This window comes from Tachysurus fulvidraco, chromosome 6 (assembly GCF_022655615.1).
Source record: "Tachysurus fulvidraco isolate hzauxx_2018 chromosome 6, HZAU_PFXX_2.0, whole genome shotgun sequence".
NCBI lineage: Eukaryota > Metazoa > Chordata > Actinopteri > Siluriformes > Bagridae > Tachysurus > Tachysurus fulvidraco.
In genome coordinates this window covers 14,414,330-14,438,814 of record NC_062523.1, presented here as the reverse complement: position 1 = coordinate 14,438,814, position 24,485 = coordinate 14,414,330, and the positions used below count along the sequence as shown (strand labels likewise).

At 36.8% G+C, this 24,485-nt stretch overlaps 1 protein-coding gene across 5 annotated transcripts in view; it reads left to right on the top strand.

Moving 5' to 3' along the window:
* Positions 1 to 24,485, top strand: part of osbpl6 (oxysterol binding protein-like 6) — a 41,777-nt gene that overhangs the window by 4,829 nt on the left and 12,463 nt on the right. Inside the window, exons 2-11 of one of the 5 annotated variants that reach the window (XM_047814576.1) lie at positions 8,054 to 8,305; positions 16,762 to 16,884; positions 18,297 to 18,350; positions 18,438 to 18,551; positions 18,685 to 18,855; positions 19,712 to 19,850; positions 20,349 to 20,452; positions 21,889 to 21,981; positions 23,961 to 24,129; positions 24,354 to 24,484. In XM_047814576.1, the coding sequence (XP_047670532.1) occupies positions 8,165 to 8,305; positions 16,762 to 16,884; positions 18,297 to 18,350; positions 18,438 to 18,551; positions 18,685 to 18,855; positions 19,712 to 19,850; positions 20,349 to 20,452; positions 21,889 to 21,981; positions 23,961 to 24,129; positions 24,354 to 24,484 (1,239 nt within the window). In that variant the 5' untranslated portion in view covers positions 8,054 to 8,164. Of the gene's footprint in view, positions 1 to 8,050; positions 8,306 to 8,608; positions 8,673 to 16,761; positions 16,885 to 18,296; positions 18,351 to 18,437; positions 18,552 to 18,684; positions 18,856 to 19,711; positions 19,851 to 20,348; positions 20,453 to 21,888; positions 21,982 to 23,960; positions 24,130 to 24,353; position 24,485 lie in introns of those variants that run through there. The other 4 variants (XM_047814577.1, XM_047814575.1, XM_047814579.1 and 1 more) reach the window with 4 other exon arrangements.

The following is a 24,485-nucleotide window of genomic DNA, read 5'->3' as shown; positions in this document are numbered from 1 at the left end:
TAATCCTCCTCTTCCTCCTCCTCCTCCTCTTCCTCCACCTCTCTGTGTAAAATATCCTGAAACCAGGCACAAACCAGGCATGAGCATCTGTGTCACAGTCACTGGAATCATTCTAGTGTCAGTGTGAACACTAACTGAACACTGCAGCAGATAAAAAGCTTAAAGTCAAAGAAAATGTAACACTTGAAGATGTAAAAGCTTGTGGAAAACTGCTTGGGTTTTTATTTCGAGAATTCCATTGAATTTCAAAATGTCTATGCTGAAAATATTTTAGTTGAAAGAGCTGTTATCCAAAGTCAAGGGCAGAGCCATGTACCCAGTTTTATGTTTGTTAAATACACCCACATCTGCTTTTGAGGTCTTAGCATGCATGTTTGCAGTCTAGCAGCTAAATGGCATGTTACTAGACAGAATGGCTCTGACTGTAGGATTATTGACAAATGTTTAATAACTTCTACTCTATTAATTACCTCTTAAACACAGCATAAAATTCAGTGTTATTGTCATTTTTCTAACTAACCTAGTTTGCCGGAAGAGTGAAGCCTCTTGACACCCGATTAAGAAAGATACAGTTAAAAAAGCTTGAAAAACAAACATGGCTGCTAAATTAGCTAAAAAAAAGCACAAGCATGACTGTGTAGACAAACTGTCCCTATGGTATATATCCTCAAAATCTGGTCATGTTTATATAAAAAAAGAGCTGTAAAACGAATGAAACCAACTGCAGCAGCGGACAGAGAACAGGTCTGAGTTTTTAAAGTCTTGTAGGCAAACACACATGTAAATGATTATGGCCATAGTCACTAGTTTACTTGTCTTAACCACGGTTTGTCCTGCATTTGTATAGGTATAATAGACTCCAGCATTGTCCCTGTTGTGGGAGGACAGCCATGTAGACTGAGTTTCTAACACACAGCACAGTGTTTTTTTTTTAAACATGTAGGATGGATATGTGACTGGAGATTTAAACCGTTTTAATTTTTGTTAAAATCCCTTAACAAACATGTGTACAAAAGCTTCCTTTCTAGCAGGATCATGTGACCTGATTGTGTTGTATTGCTGAAGTGGCTAAAGCAGGTGCACTAACTTGAATCAATAAAAGCACAAATTTCTAATAACCATAAAATAAATCTTTTATGGTTATTAGAAATTTGTGCATTGTGAAAAACCCTTCGATATAAAAAGGCACTTTTCAGAATTCTGAAGGATGAGTATGTACTCATTCTATGACAGCCATGACAGTTTTGCTGTCTGTAGAGGTCTATATTTATAAGACATTACATACCATTAGCTATATTGTTGTTTGTGGTGGTGAGTGTCTGCTTTCCATGTTGTACCTCTGCCTCGTCTTCCCTGACCACTGTTACTTTAAAGGAAATAAATGGATAAATGAAATTCTTTTTGTTAATCTAACACAATGACTAAATATAGAGCTGCTGCAGTGTAAGCACCAGCGGCTTTTTTATGCATGTTTAAAAACAAAATATTTAGACATTATTTGAATGATAGTATGATAAATTCAGATAATAATTCTATGAGAGGTTCCTATTAGCCTGAATGGTTAAAGTTATGTGCTATGCTTTTACCTGATGACATTTCTTGATTCTGTCTGTTCAATGTATCACATTGCCTGCACAATCATGCAGTTAGCTTATCTATCAGCCAATCGTGTAGCAGCGGCAGATGCACAATGCAAAAGATGCATCAGAAATACAGATAAAGAGCTATGGGTAACATTCACATCAAATGACAGAAGGAAGAAAAATGGTTGTAGGTATCAGATGAAAAAAATGCTGGTTTTGAGTATTTCAGAAATCTCTGATCTCCTGGGTTTTTCACACACAGTTTCTATACTGTAGTTTACACAGAATGGTTTGAAAAATAAAAAACATCCTGTAAGCAGAGGGTCTGCGGGCGGAAACACCTTGATGATGAGAGAGATCAGAGGAGAATGACCAGACTGCTTTGATTTGACAAGAAGTCTATAGTAACTCAAACAACACTCTTTACACCTGTGGTGAGCATGCTATGGTTACTTCATTCTCATGTTTGATGGGAACATTAACTGAAGCTTTTGTGATGTATCTGCATAATTATTATTTTTTTTCTTTCCAGCTCTCACACGATTGAAGGATTGGATAACTGCATAAATGAGATGTTTACATGTTCCTATTAAAGTGAATGGTGAATCTATTTTATGATTCAATAACTGTCCTTCAGAACATTACATCTTATAGCTGAAGAGAGAAAATAAACAAGCTGCTCAGACCAGATGTGAACTCGTGCTGAAAGATGCTTTTCAGTGGATTTGTGCATTTACAGTTTAGGGCTGTGTAGGTGGAAGTGCTGACCTTTTATGTGAAGAGGTGGGATCAGGCTTCCTGTGAACAGGAGCTTCAGGCAGGCTGGGAGAGGCTTTTCCTGTTACTCCAGAGCAAGCCTTGATGTAGGTAGTGTGGATTCTGCTGAGTCATGGGAAAGGTTTATTGTTTCTGTCATTAGTTCCAGTGAAAGAGATCCCCGTTGCTCATTGTGCAAACTGAAGACGATGGCGACTTTCAATATTTATGCTAAAATGGCAGAAAATTTTGGACACTTATTTAAGAGTAAAGACTAACAAAAAAGGGCCTAACTGAGGTCATTATGCAACACCCGCAGTTATTCTACACACACAGTTGAAGCAGCTGTTACCGTGAAGGTTAGAATGCACTGTGTGTAAAGGACACATAGTCACATGACACACGCATACAAAACTACAAACAGTGCCAGTGGGTGTGCAAAAGTATAAAGAAAAATCTATGAAACACTCTAAGGGAGTTCAGTTTTCTTTGCACTGGAGACAAGTTCATTTTGGTGCACACAGGTTTATCATATGTTGTTTCAAGACTAACCCAACCTTGACAGCCCTGCTGGTGTCAGTCTCAAGAGGGAAATGTCTAAAGCACAGGGCACTGTATTTCACATACTGCTGTTAGTGAGCGAACGTCACACAGCACTCTATAGCTGTAGCTGTAGCATGGTTTGAGACTTGTGTTCTAATACTGAAAATGAACTTCCCTGTCACCACAGTGATTTCTTTAACCCACTGAATTAGCCTTGTGTGTGTGTGTATGTGTATGTGTGTATGTGTGTGTCTGTGTGTGTGTGTGTGTGTGTGTGTGTGTGTGTGTGTGTGTGTGTGTGTGTGTGTGTGTGTGTGTGTGTGTGCATGTCCTGCCTCGTGGAAAACCTAGTAGATTATGCGGTCTGTTGAATGTAATGTTTTATAGGCAGATGTATTGAATCTGATAGAACCTTATATCAGACGATACGCTACTCTGTGTCATTACAGCCTTAATTGCCAGCCTTTTATTACACTGTTGTTATAAGCTGAAAGAGCACAAGCCTGCAAGGAAAGGTGGCGCACACAGACAAAAAAAAATCAAACTAACACAACAGTGTGCTGCACTGTTTATCAAAAAAAACAAATGAATTAAATAATACATTCACATTTTAAAAAAATTCACAGAGATTCTCCTGTGACATCATCAGCAACTGTGAAAATGTGAGACTTATAACAACATTTAACTGTAATAAGTGGAAGCCTGTTTAAACATGAAATGATACAGAGATATGATCATTTATAGGAACTGTATTTGTGTGTGTGTGTGTGTGTGTGTGTGTGTGTGTGTGTGTGTGTGTGTGTGTGTGTGTGTGTGTGTGTGGGGATGTTCTTGGAAAAGAATAGTAGTATTGATTTCATGATTTTGGACTCAGTTACAGTGGAACAGTATGTACCACTCAGGAATCCTTCCATTCTTGGTTACCAGACAGACTGCCCAGTTTTTATTAAACCCTTTGTCAGTCATTTATCTTAGAGGAGGTAAAACACTTTTGACATCGGTGTGCTGATCAGAGCATTTGTGCCACTGAATCCGTCAAATATAGGAGCATTGATTAGTGAATTGCTCCAGGATTAAACCCCAGATTCTGTAAATACTCATTTAGGATCAGTTTGCAGCCATGTAAAAACCTGCTGATTCAGGCTGACACACATTTGAGATCTGACAACAGGATACATCTGTGCTGGGTTTACCCAGAGGAAACCTGCTCTCTAAGCATGCTTAGGCAAACAAATGCTGAGGCCAGCTCATCACTAACACAACATACACATATATTATGTATAGGCAACTCACAATGTCTCACAGCACTGAGCCAACACGCAGTCAGAGGAGAACACACTGGAGTACCAGTGGCATCTTCTCTACAGAAAGAACATGGAAGAAATTAAATGCTGTCTATGTTGGGGTATTGAGTCCTCTGTAGAACATGTGCTTCTTTTATAACATTAAGTAAAATGTATTTGTAAGAATGAAAAGTCTGTCTGGTTTGATTGATCACATATTAATTAGTGTGTGAATGGGATGTGACAGGCAGGACTGCCCCTGTCTGGACATCACTAATGAGCTGTGAGCCAGTTGTTATTCTCACTACTGATACAGTAGCTCCCAAACACCTACACACCCAAGTACAAACATGGGAAGTCATCAGGGAATGTTGTGAGAATAATAAAGAAATAAATATACAGGCAAAACTGAAACTCGAGTTCAAACCTCAGAAACCTGTAAAGAATGATCTTACATGCTTTACCTTACATGAGAAAAATCAACCACATCTAAAGCTGTGCTAATAACAACAGAGCCAATTCAAAAAAGGCAAGGACAAGCCAGGGACAGTGATAAATCTGTAATCCATCACCACTGGGAAAATCAACAAAAATTCAGGTAAAATTCAGTTAAAATATCTAAATATATGAATAGTATATTAGTAGTAGTAGTCTGGGCTTAATACATGATTGATACTTTTGGTGAAAAAGGGGGCTGAAAACAAGGCAGGAATCACTGATACTTGATGGAGGGAAGAGCTGACTCTTTTGGTGGGAGTCATTGACTCTTCTGATGGAAAACACTGACTCTTCTGGTGGAAGTCACTGGCTCTTCTAGTAGGAATCACTGACTTCTGGGGGAGTCTCTGACTCTTCTAGTGGGAATCTCTCATTTCTGGTGGGAGTCACTGACTCTTCAAGTAGGAATCACTGACTTCTGGTGGGAGTCACTGACTCTTCTGGTGGGAGTCACTGATTCTTCTTGTTAAATCTCTGATGCTTCTGGGCTGTTCTGTAGTTCATGGTTTTGAAGCATCTGTGAAGATTTCTCTGCTAATTACGTGTATATTTTTAGACTTATGCCTTGTTGCCTGTACATGCTAGTTAAATGAAAAGTCCAGATTTGAATTTAAAATGTTTCTATTTTTTGGGACATTGACAATGTGGTACTAATGGTGTCTGAAGAGAAAATCTCAAACCTTTTTGTTCTTTAAAACAGGTCAACAAGCAGTGCTTTAGTCGCTCAAAATGCAGTGCAGCTCTACAACACAGTTTTGCCAATTTAAGGACATAGTTAGCAACTAATTTGACATCTTGCAGCAGTTTACATGACGTCAGACCTAAACCCTGATCTATTTGAATAGAGCATACAGGCGAGGTGAATACGTTTGCTTTAGTCCCACTAGCCCTGCTCTCAGTGGGTAGTTGAATGGCATTATGGATAATGTCAGGGGTCATTACATCATGTTACCTGTGATAACGAGAGAAACCAAAATGCAAATCAAGTTCAAGTTTTGCTTTATTGATAAATCTTCCACATGTACAGTACATACAGAGAATTCTCAGTCCCAAGGTGCATACAGATAATACTAACAAATCGAAATTAAATAAAGCAGCGCAAGACACATGGCAGATAAAGTGCAATGTTAATGTCAACATTTTAATAATGTTACTGTCAAGATTTCAAGATTTAAAGTTGCCTTTTCCTGAAATGTCCAATCTGGAATATTAACACATAAACGGTATGCAGGAATAGTGTTCAGGATTGAAAATGATTGAAAACCTGTGATCTTAACTGAAAAGAAAAGGATACATAAATAAATATAAAAACATAAAGAGCTCCTTTACTGGATGAGGCTCAGTGCTATTATTTGACCAAATATTAATTATGTACTGTAGGTATTTTAAAACCAGTGTGTAGTGCAGAAGAATGTAGTTAATGCCCCTTCATTCATTCAGGATTATCGTCGGATATTTTAATTGTATTGGCTGCATATTCAAAATGAACAAGCCAAACTAGCATAATTCCAATGGGCTTGAGAATACTGTATAGAGTATTGAAATGTAATAGTACAGTAACATCTTCAATAGTGACAGTAACCGAAACCCACAAAATGAACAGTAACATTTATCAATGACGATCAGTAGCTTTATTCTTACTAAGCCTCCACAATAACACCATAAAGAGAAGAGAGCAGAGGTTTAGGGAACCATTTAATGACAGGGGAAATAATCTAGTGGTGGTTTGTTATGAATCTTTACAGCGAGAAAAAATCCCCTAAGATAAAAACCCCTGAAATAGTTTTGGATGGAGTTTTTTAATGAGCTTGTAGGAAATGTGTAAGCTGTGTGGAATCTCCTCCGGGAGTAATTAATTCTGGACAGGATTTTGCTTCTTGCTGAACGTCTAATCAATACAGACACAGCAGCACTACGAAATAATGTCTCTTTCATTCACACACTCTCTTACTGCACTGTTACGCACTTCTGTCTGTCAGTTATTTTACAATAGGTTCTCATTTATAGCCCTGGCTGTTCAATTGCTTCTTCCGTTACACTGATTATAACCTCTGGAAACTACTACCAGCATGATTGTAAAGCACTGTTGCCATGTGTTACATTTTCATAGAGGCTACTTGAGCTCCAGTGATTTGATTATGGTGCCTTCATCTCTTGCATTACAATAATAAGAACGAGAGATTTCTCGGGAAATCACTATGGTTACTGGATCCTACATTGGTGAAAAGTAGCTTGTGTGTGTGTGTGGTTGCCTGGGAAGGGGTGAGAATCTCCCTCATTACAGGTCAGTAACTTGATGAAGGAGTGCTAGAGAGAAAATTTGGAAATGCAGGTGTGTTATGATGATTCATGCAAAGAATTGGCTGGTGATTTTATCCCCTGTTGCTTCTGCATTAAGGAAATTCTACAGAAGTTCATATTAATTAGAAACAATAGAGCACTAAAGAGCATAAATAACCCACAGACATGTCATTAGGAGGATTTTCTGTAATTGTGGTTGTCGTTTGCTTTCAGTTACTCCTCTTCACCTAATGAAACACTTGAAGGCCTGTGTTTGGGTCAGCTTAAGATAAGAAGAATATCATCAGTAGTATGAAGAAATAGGTAATTGTATGGACTTTTGAAATGGTACAGTGATACAGCAGATTGAATGCTGTCTCAGAGCTGCAGGGTTTGATCGTAAGCTCAGGTTACTGTCTGTGCAGTTTCCCTACCCTGTGCTCATGGGTTTTTCTCTAGGTTCTCCAGCTTTTTTCTTCTTGTCATCTATTCCTGCGTCATGCCTATTGTTTTTAGGACAGTGTTTAGATTTACTGTACCCCTGACCAGGATAAAGCAGTTACTCAAGATAAATTATTTATGATTAATTAATAAACTAAGACGACCTTACAGTAAATTTTGCAAATAAGACGGTTGATTTGTATTTTTTTATGCAAGTGTCATGTTGATTAAACAGTTAAATTGATCATATATCTGTGTGAAATTTGAAGTGAAGTTGTTTTGAGGACACAGAGCACACAGGTGCTTTGCAAAGTGACTCATTTGAGGAATTGTAGAATTTGCATAAAGGTATTTGATTGTGACTTCACTTCTGCTTTCTCTGAGATGCAAAGTCCAAACACTGGCAGGCTTGAAGAAAGTTTATTAAATGTTCGAGTCAGATTTGATTTATGCAGCTGATTATATACACTTGATATTTTTTATCTTACTTCATACTGTGGTTTTATGTATTTGTTATTTTAGTAGTGATAGGCAAATGAGGATTCTGTTTGACTAACCACTTAGTTGTGTTTACATCCAGACATTGTGCATACATCCAGAAAATTCTATCTTTTTATTGAAGACTAACTTTTGCATGTATCTTTTTTTTTTTTTTTAATCTTTCAGCAGAGAGGCTGTGAGTCACCTTTTGAGACAGCTTTCTCTGGTCATGTTGTTTGCCAGTGGTGAGAGCAGAACGTGAGGAAAGACAGAGAGAGAACGAGGGCTGCTTTTGTCATCATGTCACACCACCATTCGCGAGGTCACCAGGGTCGTGCTGCAAGTATGGAGGAGAGGATTGCCACGCCTGTCCATAAGAGCTCCACCCCTACACACAAGAGTGCCTCCTCTTCCTCCTCCTCACAGAGAGACAGCAGACAGGTGAGGCGGAGCTGGATCACAGAAACAAATATCCTGAGATCTGACAACCAACTGTTAGACAATGCCTTTATTACATTATACTTAGATCATGATAGCAGGCTGTGCCTACATATACTTTTTTTGATGATTGAACCTGCATTTAGATATTTCGTAAATAAATACCCAGTAATTTCAGGAGATTGGGGAGAAATGCTGAAACACAAACCCTTAAAAAATGAGAGTCTTAAAACAAGTAGCATTTATATCTTAACAACTGTTTTTACTGTAGTTATAAATTTAATCAATCAGATGGGGCTTGTGTGGTGTCTGGAATTTGCTCCTGTACTGAAGCTACAAAGCTAATATAGATCATAACTGTGCTGAGTTGGTAAGTCATTTTAATGTACTTTATTATGTGGCTTCTGCACAACACACTATTCATTATAGAAATGGACAAGTGCTAAACACAGCTATAATCACTTTGTTTCACCCTCTGTAAGCATCAGACTCAATGGTAACGTTTACTTTAACAAAACGCCCACAGTACATCTGCTACCCAAAGTTTGGAGATGAAATTTAACATTAGAATATCTAATAACAGTTGAAATTTGATGTGGTATGAAGCAAAAGTTGAGACTTTTTAAAACTATCAATTTTGAGACAAAACATACTTTACAATTCTAATTAATGGAAATAATTGATATTCAGTGATTGAGATATAATACTGACATTCCTATAATCTTACCTTATTTTTAGATCAGCCTCATAGCTTTAGTGTAAAAACTAAAGAAGCAGATGTCAGACCAAAGATTGTAATGAAGCATGTCAGAGGTGATCAACTACATTTGGTACAAATGTAATTTCGTTCCTCTAGTAAAAAATCGAATTATTATCGATTATTATTATTAAAAGAAATATTATCTTAGTATTTGAGTCTAGAGTCATGGGCAATTGTAGATATTAGAATGTGTCCTATATTTTATTGTCAGCATGTCAACACTATCATTTTATGTTTTCAGAATGACTGTAAATTACACAGATTTATTATGACCTAACTAAAGAAAATGAGCTTTGGGTTGGTCTGTTTAAGCGTGAGAGTAATGAATAGCATCGCCTCATATATTTCCTACATATACAGTATGCAGTGAGTTCTGTATAATGAAGAGCTGCTTTAAGATATTTCTCAGATCCTTCATCAATCAGACTCTCTGTCATTAGCAAAATAGCTACGCACACTGTAATGTGAAGCAAAGCTAACATAGACTTCCCACCAATCACCTATAGCACACATATAGATATCTAAAGATACAGATATCTAAACTCATACAAATGCTCTCCAATACTCTCCTTGGTGATGTTTACCTGCCAACATGGTGTTTTACATATGTGTGGCATCCTGGGAAAAGCCTGGTGCTTCCCTGAACTGAAATTTGTTTACAATTTGCATATATTTCAATCACACATAACAATTTAGCATTTTAAACATCAAAAGTGAAAAACACACCACTAAAACACACCTACACACAGAGCCACTGCAAGCTGCTGTTTATTTTGATGGATGGATGGATGGATGGATGGAAGTACAATGGGTATAAAATTCTGCACACCCCTGTTAAAATGGCAGTTTTTTTGTGACGAAAAGTAAAACCAAGTAATTTATAAAGTATTAACTTGTTTAAGGGGGAAAAAGGGGGTGAGGGACCTTACATTAAGATTTACGTAATTGTGCGTGTGTGTTTCTGTAAAGAATCTAGCAGCATGGCACATATTGACTTGACAATATTTTACTTCTTTTACTTGCAAAAACATTCTGGGTTTAAATTGTAAGAGCATCTCATCTCCTTGGCACAACCCACTTCAGGTCACATTACAGATTTTTAGTTGGATTCAGGTTTGTGCTTTGGCTAGCACATTCAAAAACTTTGATCTTCTTAGGTTAAGTCATTCCGTTGCTGATTTGGATGTAGTCTTTTACTCATTGTTGTGCTGAAAGATGAAATTCCTTTTCATCTTTAGCTTGCTAGCAGACTCTTGAAGGTTTTGCACTAAAGTGACTGGTATTTGTAGTTATCCCTGATTCTTTCCACCTTGAAAAAAGGCCCAGTTCTGGCTAAAGAAAAGCAGCCCTAAAGCACGATTCTGCCATCACCATCCTGCACTGTGGGTATGTGCTATTCTGCACCACACATTTCTTTTGAAATTTTGGAAGCTTCTATCTAGCCACCATAAAATGACAGCTGGTACTTAAACCATATACACTGAATTTATTAGGTTTACATCCATTTCACTATGGGATGTTTCAACTTGATAAAAATATATACATTTACAGCATTTACTGTAGCAGACGCCCTTATCCAGAGTGACTTACATTTTATCTTGCTTTTACACATCTGCGCAATTGAGGGTTGAGGGCCTTGCTCACTCATAACCTTCCGATTGGTAGCCCAACACCTTAACCACTAGGCTACCACATCCCCAAATATGACAACCACTGCATGAGAGATCACTCATCAAACTATTTTCAGGCAGACCAATGTACTATTTGCAGAAAAGCTCAACGTGTCTGAGGTTTTCTTAAATTAGAAAGTCTTTAAAATATGTTGTTAAGCAGATAAATCTGCAGCTACATCATACAGGTTTTCTCAGGCCACCACATATTACTGGGATTCACCCGTTTTTGTTTTTTTTTTAGATTAGCATCCGGTGTGTTTGTGGAGAGTCGTGACGGCATCTGAAATCTTCTTGTTTTCACATGGACACTAAATCATTTAAGGCTCCTGTGGTCACTTGCTCTGTCTGTGTACTCTGTGTCTTTCATGCCAAACTCACTCCACTTAAAGGCAACTAGAGATGGTTGTGGAATGTCTGACCTCATTGCTTCCTGATGTGAACATGTGAAAAATGCATGAGAAAAAGAGCGAGGCTAAAAGTGTTAGTATGGGATGTGTCTCTGTCCTGCTCATGTCCTTGCTTTTGTCTGTGGAGTCCTCAGCCTCATTTGTATAGTGGAGGAACACTTTGATGGGCTTGAGAGAGCTTCTGATGGAGAGTTTAACTCTTTGCAGCCCAGACAGAAAGAATATTTTCCAATGTAAGAGCTTTAAGCAACTTGAAACAGATTATGCAGATAAATACTAATACTATCATAGGATGTAACATTTCTCTCCCAGTGGAAGTGATTTTCTTTAGGATGATTAAATTATAACACCTATGAGAGATTCTGGATCAATAAACAGTAAAAGATAGCGTTCTCATTAAAACCTCAATCAGCTCATTGGTAAGATGCTTTATCTTGATTTCTCCCTTTGTCACCCAACCAATTCGTTTCAATTAATAAGTCTACATTCTAAGTGTACCGTGTGTGTGTGTGTGTATAATGTGTGCTGAGAACTCCTCATTATATCAGAGCACTAGCACTGTAACACAGTGAGTTCCCTGACTCCCTGGTAGAAGGGAAGCCCTTATTATTTCATTCTGTCTTTGAAATGGCATCACACAGCTGCTGCCTCACAGTCAGAGAGGAAATCCTTCACACAAGCTTTAACTTTGAGAAAAAAGAATGCACTGAGCTTGTTCATTAAAAACAGGAAAATGGTGGCAGTTTAAATTTCTGGAAACACTTGTGTGCCTCCATTCTGTGTAGTGAAACATATTTACAGTGTTCAAATTGATAAAAAAGCACTCTGAAGGTCACTGATTTCCTGATTGCTGTCATATTGCTGTCTCTGAAGTGTGTGATTCCATTAGGTGAAAGATTGAAAAGGAAAAACATTTTTAACCGAATATCAATAATTAAACTGTATGGCGGAGGTAGTACACATATTTGTGTGTTAGATGTGATAGACTAGTGGTTAATGTGTTAGACTGCCAAGCTATGAATCGGTGGGGTGTGAGCTTAATGTCCACCAAGTTATAAAAGTCCCTTAACCCTCAGTTGCTCAGTTGTATTAAAAAGAAAGGAAAAATAAAATGTAAGAAGCTTCAGGTTCCCCACAACCCTGAGTATGTGTAAACTGCTGCAGAATGTGGAAATTAAAATGTCATTAAGTTAATTATCTTTATATGGTGACAAGCAAGCAAATTAAAGGAACTGTCAGTATATATTTGTGCACAGTATATTTAAAGAAACTAGGGAATGGAATGCAAATGGATTTTCCTTATGCACACTTCTGGTGAAACATGTTTACACTGACTTGTGTGGAGGTACTGTAAGTCAATGAATTCCTGAATTGTAATTTCCACTGCCAAATACTGCCAATTTAAACAATTCAACAGAGCTCTTCATATCCATTCACAACACTACTGGTGGCTCACTGATCACTGAGGATTTGTGCACATCTACACAACCAGCTCATTAGGACTACTTATGCAAAAAACAATACAGAATAAAAACAGTTATTTGTTTAGTTACCCTGTACACACTGTATTACCTTAACATGAGAGTTGTGTTACAATTACATGGTTCATCACAACAGATTGTACAGCAGATGAAAAACATGGCAGGGGAGATGTAGTGTGCAAATTAGAAGGTTAAATGTTAGTGTGTTTCATTGTACATTAGGATGCAGCCAAGACAATTAAAGTGCATAACAAAAGAACCACAGCAGTCAAATGTTCTGGACTTACAGGGTGTGTGTGTGTGGGTGTGGGTGTTTATATGAAAGAGATAGCGACCGAGTGATAAGCCTCCAGAATGACCCAACTCAGTATGGTGAAATGCTGTAAGACGATTCCTAGCATCCGTTGTATGATGAATTTTTTATTCTGCAACCTGCCATTCTCTGGTTGCATAAATGACAGCAGTAGTCACTCATAACATAGTGATTCACAGTTCAATGCTTCACTCATAACTGACATAACTGCCACAAATAAGTTAGTGTTTAGGCAATCCCACACAGCCAATCATAATTTACTGTTAGACAGTCACATGCTGCCAATTAATAACTAATTTTAGGCTGACAAAGGCTGTTAATATGGCATTTAATGATGGAATATATTTACCCATTTATCAAGTAAAATAAACTCACATAGCCACATGCATAATGTGGGTCAGTTCATGGGGTTGAACTGGGTTTAGTTCAGGGAAAATTCAGATCATATTCCAGTAGGTGTTATAGGTGTATACATTCTGGACATGTATTAATGAACTCTATTTTCTCTTGAGGAGTCCCCTAGGAGCAATTGTCCTTAGTTTGTACATGCACCTGCAATGGTGTATGTGTGTGCATGTGTTTGTGCTTGTGTTTGTGCGTGTGTGTGTGTGTGTGTGTGTGTGTGCGTGCGCATGTGCCAGTAATGAATCCCAAATGATCTGTATGTTCCTTGTTGCCTATTGCTGAAACAGCATGGCAAACAGGTCTAGAATGTTCCTGATTATGTGATGTCATTCCCAGATCTCAGTCAGAAGCACTTCCTCATTTCAAGTCAACAAAGTATTCCCAAATAGAACATTTGCACAGCACTGTGAATACTCATTCGAGAACCGCTATCCTTTCGAAACCTTCTGTAACACAGAGGTTCTCAATAACAAAATACCAAAATCAAAGCTGATTGTCTTAGATGAAGGAACAAACATCAGTGCTTTAAACTCTGAATAATATAATAAGAAATTCTATATTTCAGCTGGATTCATATTACTTGTGTGCAGGTCTGCATCTTCTCCTGCATCTTTCTCTGTCAATATGCTGGTAATTCGCTCTGGTTGACTGTTTTGTGACACTTTGGTCTCTTGGCCGGGAGGACGCTGATCTCAGAAATGTGATCTGATCGGTTTTGGCTACTGATACTAATGCTAATAGCTTGTAATTTAGATGTAGTATGTGTTACATTATAGCAGGCCAGATCCCATTACAGTAAACAAGTTATAAAGCTTTACTGTACATTCTGCCCTCTTGTTCCAGTTTTAATTAGTAAAGATGCAAATGTTTCTTTTCATCAGGATTTTGGACTAGTACTGAGAGCATTTGGAAGGATTTTCAATGTCAGTCCTTTTTTTGTAAATTTAAAACAGGTAAAGCTTTAATTTTAGGTTTTCAAACACTACTAAGGGAATAACTGTTTAGAAAAGCAATAATGTAAGTATTGTTAGTGATGATAAATGGAAAATGCTGACCATAAGAGGAATAAACACTTCAGGGCATGCTGAATCCACTTCAATATAATAACAGCATACCACTAACATATCATCTATATCAACATTGTCATTGATTATAATTCAATACCAGCTATATTGAGTGTATAACTGTTCAGCACTCCAAGTCAAGAACAGGAGAAATATTCAGGCCATACCAAGTTCAAGTTCAAGTTTGCTTTACTGTCATTCCGCTTACATGTTAAGACATGCAGTGGAGCAAGATGTCGTGTCTTACAGGTCAATGGTGCAACATACATACAGACATAAAACATAAAACAACAACGAAGCAGGGGACAGGTACAGACTATGCCATCAGTACAAAGATGCAAGATGCAAACAACTAAATTGGAACTCAGAAAGAAATACAAAGATAAGACTCCAGGTTCTGTAACCAAGTTTAACCTCTTCCAATGTAATGGAAAGGCCAAAGTGTGAAGAAAGAAAACAATCTGCTCAAGATCTAAAACATTAGCATGGTGAGGGAAGTATCATCACTTGGGCTTGCATGAACAGGCTCACTGTTCTTAACTGATGATGTGTCTCATGATTTTAGCAGAAAGTCAGAAACATTTTGTCTGCCAATTTACAGAGAAATGCATCTGATGTAATTAGAGACAGAAAAGAGAAACTTCCCAAAACAAACAACTGATGGAAGCTGCAGTACAAGCATAAAAATTATTATAAAAGAAGAATGCTGTGTGGTTTTACTGTGTGCACTGGTAAAAATGATGTGTTGGATTTACTTAAAATATGAATGCACCATTTTTGCAAAAAAATTACTTAAAATTAACAAGAAAACTGTTATATAGACTTAAATTTTTGGGTACACTCAACATTGTTTACTTAAAAATACATGTAACATGATAAAATCTACTAAGTAATTGCAAGTTAAGTTAACTTAAAATTTAAGCTCATTTATGTTAAAAAAAAAAAAAGATAATTAATTGAGTCTAACCAATGTAAAATTTTAACTTATTTTAGATCATCAGCTATTGGTCTGCATACTGCACTGCTGCTTGAATGGGTTAAACATAGAGCACAAATTCCTAGTATGGGTCACTATGTCACTTCACTAAAATAAATTACACATGCAAATCACATAAAATAAAGCATTTCACTTTATTTTTTGAAACAGGCTGCAATGCAATGGTGAAGCCTAAAAGCACACATCATGAATGTACAACAAATGTGTCACATTAACAAATGAAAGTTCACTTCCAACAGGACACTTCCTTGATGCTGCCCCCTTTGCAACACTTTCTTGTTCTGAACTAGAAGGAGAAAAAAACTGTTTTATATTTAGTATAAATATAAATAAATTAACCACTAGAACATTCATTCAATGGAGGCACACTGCTTTTAGGCCAACAATCGCTTGCACACTCGTTCCTCCTTTCATACAATAACTTACTTGTACAAACTGGACTTTCATAAGTATTCAAGTAACACGTTTCTAATTGTTGAAGCTAAATTGGTAGCAATTCAGAAATTCAATTTAAAAAAGTTTCTTTCTTGATCACAAACGAATTAACACAAATAAACGAATGTACAAATCTTACCTCTTTTCACTGTCTTCGTCTCTTTGCGTTTCAGAAAATATCTTCACTTAACACTACAAACAAGTGTTTATTAATGTCAAAACCTCAAAATCAAATATTTTGCTTAGTTTATAGAAAGTTAATCTTACCTCTTTACACCGTCTTCACATGTGCGTCACAAAATGGCTCCAGTTTTTTTTTTCCAGATTTGCATATCACGTGGCTCACAGTCATATACTTGAAATATTATGTTATAATTGCTGTTTTGATGCAATTTTAATACTAGTTGAAGTGACATGTTTTTTCATTATATTTATGCATACACTTAGGTTCACCTTGTAACTTATATATTTATGTTACAGACACTATATATGCTAAGTAGAGGTTGGAAAGTTAAAATTACTTTATTTGTGTTTAGTTTACTTATTTTTATAAGTAATGGTCGTTCAGCCAACGAATCGTTTTTTACAGTGTGTGAGTTGGGAATAGCTAGAAAAAGTTGTTTGGCCTTACGTAAGTTATACTTAGGTTAAATAATTAACAAAATTCAATTATTCCCAATTCCCTCTTCTGTCTGGAAGTGCAAAGCATCAAGAGCTAATGACGTAGAAAATGTATTGCCGACAGATCTGAAGCTTCTGAAACAGAATAAATGACCAGTGTTTAATTTATTCACACTTACGAATTCTCTTTCTCTCACTGTCTTGGCACCTAGGATTTTTTTTATATATTGTATTTATGGACTATAACTTTCATACGGATTATATATTTGTATTTACTTAATATGTATTCTTTTATTTGTTTAGGAGGCAGACAGTTGGGAGATCATCGAGGGGTTGAAGATTGGTCAGACGAATGTTCAAAGACCTGATAAACACGAGGGTTTTATGCTAAAGAAGAGGAAATGGCCATTAAAAGGCTGGCACAAGGTCAGAGACGTCTTCGCTCACACTACATTATATCAACTCACTCATTTAACAAATTTGTATGTGTCAATCAATAAAGAAACATATGAGCTATATAAAAGATCAGTAAGTGATGCTTTTGTGTTTTATTTGTCAGTCACTTGTTAGCGGTATTAACATGTTGTCATTTCGGCTCACAACAGAATCAGTTAAAATATGCTAAGTTCAAGAAGAGCTTCATCCCAGTTCACAGAGGGCTCTTTGCGTACTCATCACAATATAAGATTACACAGAGTGCTGCAAAAGCCTTATTAACTCTCAGAAATCATTGTGAGCTGCATTCAGAGTTTATATGAGCTCACATTGGGGAGAAGTTAATACTAGCACTCACAGAACGACCAATAAACTCACATAGCTCAAATGCAAATTGATAGCATTATTAAATGCATAACAATGACATGATGAAGTAAATAAAAGTTGTGTAAACTTGCTACAAATCCCAACCGCACCCGCTATGTACTTCACCCCTCTCTAAGCTTCACAAAGCTCGAGTTAGGAGCATCATGAAAATGGTTTCCAGCTAAGTGTAATTAATGTATAATAGCAAAACAGACATTATGTCTAATCAGTTCAGTTCTTAATCATTACTATAAACATAAATGTCACATTTTTTATTTTTCATGTTTTTCCATAATCGAATTAGCTCACAATTAGTAGGAGAGGTGTGTTTTTATTCCAACTGCCAGTATTGTCATTGAGGACTCAATAGTTCATAATGTCATTTGAAATAAGTTTTTTTTTTTTTTCAAATAGAATAGAGCAAAATTACAAGAATAAATGTTTAATATTATTCAACATGGAATGACTGCTGGATAAGTGAGACTACTGAACAGACTGTTGATCTGTTTATTATGAATAAAGATATAGATATTTTTACTGGCCCTGTTTAGAATGCATTAGTCTTATATTATCTATTAAAGGAATATCATATTTTAAAAGTAGAGTCACGAAAAAATCTTTAGATGCAACTTTAAAATATATATGCAAAATAAAGTCATGATTTTGGAAATATTTATAAAAGATAATATATTTGGAAATAATAAAAATAAAAACCTTTTGGAAATATTTAGGAAAGTTTTGTCATGTGAAATCTTTTTCCCAGGCCACCAAACATTTATCAATGCATTTTGGTTCTTGCAGTTAAATGTCTGACTAATCAACTCCAAAATGCATGCAAGGTCTCACATTTCATTAGAACAGTGTTTTATAGAGAGATTGTGTGCTGTATTCAAATTAAGTACAGTTTCTCTTGTGTGTGGAGCAGAAAGTACCGAGTATGGCACATTTGGTTTTTTTATTGTTGTAGTCCTGCTCTTTTTGCAGTCTTCTATAATCTGTCACGTCAAGCTTGTTTCCTTTGCTGTTTTTAAATACAGAGATTCTTTGTTCTGGATAATGGGATCTTGAAGTACTCCAAGTCTCCCATAGATGTAAGTACAATGCCAAACGGAGTGTAAAAGTGCACATTGTATTTGTTCTGCTTTTTTTTTAAGTGTTTTTCTGCATGTCTTTGACAGATTCAGAAAGGAAAGCTGCATGGCAGTATAGATGTCGGCCTGTCTGTCATGTCCATAAAGAAAAGAGCCCGACGCATAGACCTGGATACAGAGGAGCATATTTACCATCTCAAGGTGAGAGACTGAGAGGAGAAAATAATGCCATTATATTGTCCGTTTGCAGTAACCCAAATTAGCAGCAATCCAGACAGGCAGATGCTGAAGACATGTGCTGTCTGTCTCGTCACTGTCCTCTGTGTGTGTATAGGTGAAGTCTCCGGATGTGTTTGATGCCTGGGTGTGTAAGCTGCGTCACCATCGTCTGTACAGACAGAATGAGATCGTGCGTTCGCCTCGTGATGCCAGCTTGCGCACCTTCCCTCCTCCTGCCAGCATAGACTCACCCCAGACAAACCCTGCTTCTGCTCATGAACCGAAGGTGAAATCTCTCAAACATCCTCTAAATTTGTGTATCTGTATTTAGTCACATAAACTGTCCTCTAGCGGTGGTCTTTGTGTCACACTCTGTAATTCAGTAATGACTCATCACACCAGCCTTACATTTCTCCTGTACTGCCTGTACTTTCACTGAGGAGATAAACCTAGAACAGGCAGATATTGTACCATACTGTAGATGAGTTCTGTAATGTAACGTATTGGGGGTTTTTTTTGTTGTTTTTCTCATATTCTTGAGCCCCACTGTGATTAGGTGTGAATTATTATTGAAACTATTGTGAGGTGACATAACAGTTCTGTACTATTTTCTTCCATACTTGCTTTTTCTAACAATATAATCTAATTAATAATGAATTTTTCAATACATTTTCAGCCTAGGAAACTGCTAAAGATTGTAAACGTGATAAAAGTCACTAAACATTATAAAAATTATGAAAAACTAAAAATTGAAATGATTTATAAACATGAATCTGCAATATGTCCAATAGGGAAATTTCAAGAAAGTCTCAGTGATTAATGGAAAATATTTGACCATACTGCAAATTATTTATTTGAAATCAGCAGTAGAAGTGGGTTTTGTGTCATGCTGCAAGCACATGTTATTAAATTGAGTTAGTTAAATGCACTAGATTTGGAGAACCATGGCTCTCTGCATGCTTTTTTGGCAACTCCTCTTGATCCTTTTGCAAATGAATTAAAAATTAGAACATGGGCTAAATGTGTATGTGTGTGTGTGTGTGTGTGTGTGTGTGTGTGTGTGTGTGTGTGTGTGTGTGTGTGTGTGTGTGTGTGTGTGTGTGTGTGTGTGTGTGTGTGTGTGTGTGCGTGCATGTTCTCAGCAGCAGGCAAAGCCCAACTCTCTGCCTTGGCAGCCATCTGTGCCCTGCACCACCAGCCTCCCTCCGTCCTACAGCAATGGCCAAAGCAAAGTGGCAGCATGGCTACAGGAGTCAGAGGAGATGGATAAATGTTCTGAGGGTAAAACACCCCCCACCACACACACACTCTGTACCTAGTGAGCAGAAGGTTTGTTTTGCTTAAAGGAATGCAAATCTAATATCTAAAATGGGTGTGAATCTAAGACTCTTGCTCCAGTTGAGCATACAGTAAACTAATTTTTACCAACACAGGTTAATTCTAGCTTCTGTGATGACTAATTTAAACGGTTTCTTGTTCATTTGAGTGTACACTTTTTATCTGTGTAATTTTTTCTTTCTTTTTCTAACGCCTTAGTTATTCGATTCAAGTCAATTCAATTCGAATTTATTTGTATAGCACTTATAACAATGGACATCGTCTCAAAGAAGCTTTACAGAGAATAAGAAACATAATACAAGAAAATGTAATATTATAGGAAGATTAATCTAATACAAAAATGAAAGTGTTTGTATTTATCCCCAATGAGCAAACCTGAGGTGACTGAGGTGATAGTTATGACCTGAGTAAGTAACAACAGTATGTTGGTGTGTGTTTAAGAACTTGCCCATTGTCAATCCAGTTTGATGGAGCTGAGTCGGTTACTGCAAAGTTTGGAGATCTTACAGAGAACACAGTCTGCTCCGAGCTTCACAGATATGCAGGTAATTCATATACATAAACAAACCACACACAAACGCACATCTAAAGTGTTGCAGGATTAGCAGTCGATGCAAACAGATATTTCCAGGTGAAAGTACGGGTCAATGTGAGCATTTGAATGTAAGTGTGTGAGAGAGTGTGAGTTTTTTTTTTAAAAACACCACTTAGCCTAATGTCTCCATTTTTAAACTTAGAAAATATATTGTAACTTAATGCTTTCATTACAGTTCATTAAAACGCATTTTAATTAAGAACACACAAAGCATAATCATGCTTAGGCCCTCATTTTATTCCCTCCATGCCCCATCATATGGATCAGTCATCGGTTTATATACATTCAGTGGCTCTCCATGCTTCATCATAAACACACCTCTGGTCTCATTGGCTACCTTATTATTATTTATTCATAACTTACTGCTTATATTAAAAAAGAAAATGGGTTATAACTGCATTTTAAAATGATACTGTACTTGACCTTGCACTATGTTTGGTGACAATGAAGATTTTGATTTTGAAATCATTATTATAAGATACTACAGGTACTTTTCCTTTCCCCAACATTCACTATAGCAAGTGACCAAGGGTGTAGGGCTATTTTTATTATTATGATTATTATGATTATTATTATTATTTAGCAGTGTTTGTGCATGATCAATGGTAGTAGCCAAATCATAAACAGACTACTTTACTGTATGTAAAAAAAATTTGCATACAGTATCACTGGGTTACTTTTGTGTAAAATGTGTTGTAATATTGTAGAAATACCAAGCAACAGATACATGGTTATTTTTTCATGATTGCATGTCACACACAATTCACTACAGACTGGACATTGTGACAGAAGAGACGTGGAGCAGAAAATAAAACTGTAGGTTTAGTCTGCGGAATTTATGTCAACCAAGCATTTGGATTTACTGCTTTACTACATAACTGCGTATTTCTATAACATCACTGGTCGCCAGCTTGCTTGTCACTAATTCTGAAATTGTAGCTCCATACCTTAAACTCTTCTGTTGCCTTGTCGCTTGCTAATGTGGATGCAGGGTTCTTGTTTTCCTTCTGTTTTACTTACTGTACAATGCAGCTCAGCAAAAAATACACAATCAGTGCTGCATACAAATAGGTCGTTTTTGTTCATATATTTTTTTGATATCAGTTCATAACTTTCAGATGTGAAACATTACGGTATCATTTTTCTGCCTGACCCAAATGGTTCCATTACACTGAAAACCTCAATCTAGACTTGTATGTGAAATATGCATTTTAATTTTTCATTTGCATGCCATTATATCAGCTAACAGCTGTTGTGCCTAATAAAAATCTCATTTGCTTTTCAGTTCTTAAGATGCTACATTTATGTGCTATTAACTCACTCCCATCTGTGTGTTTGTGTGTGTGTGTATGTGTGTGCGTTTTTGGATTCCTGTGTGTAACTTAGAGTAATTGTGTAGATTTATCAAAGAAAGACAAGCGAGTCAGCAGAAGATGGAGAACAAAAAGTGTCAGCAAAGATACAAAAGTGCAACTGCAGGTACATTGCTCTAATTGCTCTAATTCCCTATGAATTACCTGGTTTACTGTTTATTTTCTATTCAGTTATTTTCTATTAAACCTATTCTGCTGCTTTTCAACACAAGTCACTTACAGTTGGCATCATTTTAATCATGGCTTCATTAAGTGATAACCTCCAATACTGCTGTTTACTGGTGTGCTAAAGAAAGACATTTTATTCACCTTGTGCTAGAACATTCCCTTCTCTCACCCACACTCAAGCAGAGGACCAACATGGAGTAATATTTAAAAGGTTTTGCATTCTCAGTCAATGCATCTGCCTAAAAGCCTCTGATCTGTTTTCACTCCACACTGAGATGAAAAAAGCAGGTTCACTGCTGGACTGCAGCCGTGGACTCATGACTCATGTATGTGACATGATGACTATCACGATCATGTTGTTTTAACAAAGTGGAGTCCCACACATCACTGCTGCCAGAGCAGCACAATCTGAGAGTTTACTGTTGGTCTAGTTTGTACAGAATATGTCAATATGTTATAAGTTGAGTGATCTTAAAAATTCATTCATTCATTCATCTTCAGTCAGCGCTTTATCCTGGTCAGGGATACATGGAAACTCTAACCCAAGCTCAGGTTCGACCCTGGGGCTGTGATTGTAATGTCTTAAAAGTGCCGGTGAAAAATAACAATACTTTAAAAGACATAGTTTGGTGTTCAGTTTGATCGTGTATGTAGGCAGGATGGTGATACTTGCAGCTCTCCAAACCTGATGAAATCTGAAGGCACCAATCAGGTGAACTTTAAGTTCATGACTGTTTGCTTACTTTATACAGCATGAGGTTCATATTATATTCTATTTAAATGCTAATGAGGACAATATTTATCCATATTTATCTGAGCTGTTTGCATTCACGTATACCAAAACTGACCTCTTGAGATCCTTTTCTGCGGAGTTCTGGTCTTTTGCTTCTTCCCATTTGGACTAAGTGGTTAGCCGAACAGAACTAAAGGGGAAGCAGTTCCTAATTAGCTATACCTTGTGAAATGAATCATTTGTTTACAGAGTGATGAATAAAACACTGTCATTACTGAATGCCAAACATAGATACTTTGAATGTTTGACCATTAAGTATTAATACTTTAAATAGGATTTTTTGAGATAATTTTATTTAATAACGGGGCTTCATGGGCCATATTAATGTCTATTTCTTTGTCTAGTCACCTTTGTCCTTGTCAAATTTTTCTTTGTTAAGCATGCCATGTTGACAGGAAAAAAAGAGAAGATAAGAAAAGAAAAAACATTGAAAACACTTTCCTGGGCTATTGTCTTTAGCTCGGTAGCCTGTGTCTGGATTGATGAGCTGCCATCAGCTAACTAATTTACTTCAGATGCATGTGATTAGATAAAGCTAAGGATCTGCTTAGCATAGGACCTGCTTCAGATGCCTCAATAGTTCATATTTACAAAAATAAAGTTGTTTAAATGTTTATGTATTTATTTCCACATTGCTTGGTTATGCTATAGTATTCTCCACACATTTTATTGTATTGAATAATTTTTCTGGGCCATGATCTTGACACCAGCCTACAAGGTGACCCCTGTTTTTTTTTTTGAAAAAAAGAAAATATAAGATCCTACTTCAACTGAGTATCATCATTAACTTCAATTTTACACTGTACTCAAGGCTTTACCAGAGAAATCTGTGCCTTTTTTGGACTATAATGTATGATACCTAATGCAGGCCTGTGTGAAATCCCTATGTATTGGTATTGGAGTGAGGGGTTTGTCTCAGGGTGTGTAAAACTCTTAATCTATACCTGGTTTAAGTGTTTAATACAGTTTAAGTACATCACATACTCATAGATTGGAGGTTTCTACCCCTGGTTCAGATTGAAGCTTTTGTCATGCATGATTCTGCGATTTTTTTCTTCTTCTTATATTTGGAAAAGAATACATGACTTACTTTCTCCTAATGTGTGTGTTTCTGTGTTTTCCAGGTACCATTGAGCACAAGTATGTCACCAATGCGTCTTCATGCCTCAAACCCAAATCTGTGCGCAGAGCTGGTTGAGTTCCAAACCCCAGTCACCCGTCTGACTGATAGCATTGAGTGTGCCAGTGATTACATCAAACTACAAGAGGACTTCTGCATCATAGCTCAGAAAGGTAAAGTCACTTAAATTCCAAAAGACTAGTAGCTCCCAATTGTGGGCTTCTTATTTCAGGTTACGGTTGATTCACTATTAGGATATATCTTTTGGGAAAGTGACAAATCACTTTAAAAACTTGACATACTATACTTCATTCTGTGTGTAATTTATTGAGATGCACCTGTAAATTACGAAAAAGGATATTGCTTTTGTAAAGGAACGACTGTTTCTGTGTTATAGTGCACTCACTGCTGAAGTCTGCCTTTAACACGGTTGCCATCGAGAAGGAGAAGATCAAGCAGGTGCTGTCAGAGCAGGAGCTCTCGAGCCAATCATCTCAGATCATGACACTAAGACACTCTCTATCACAGG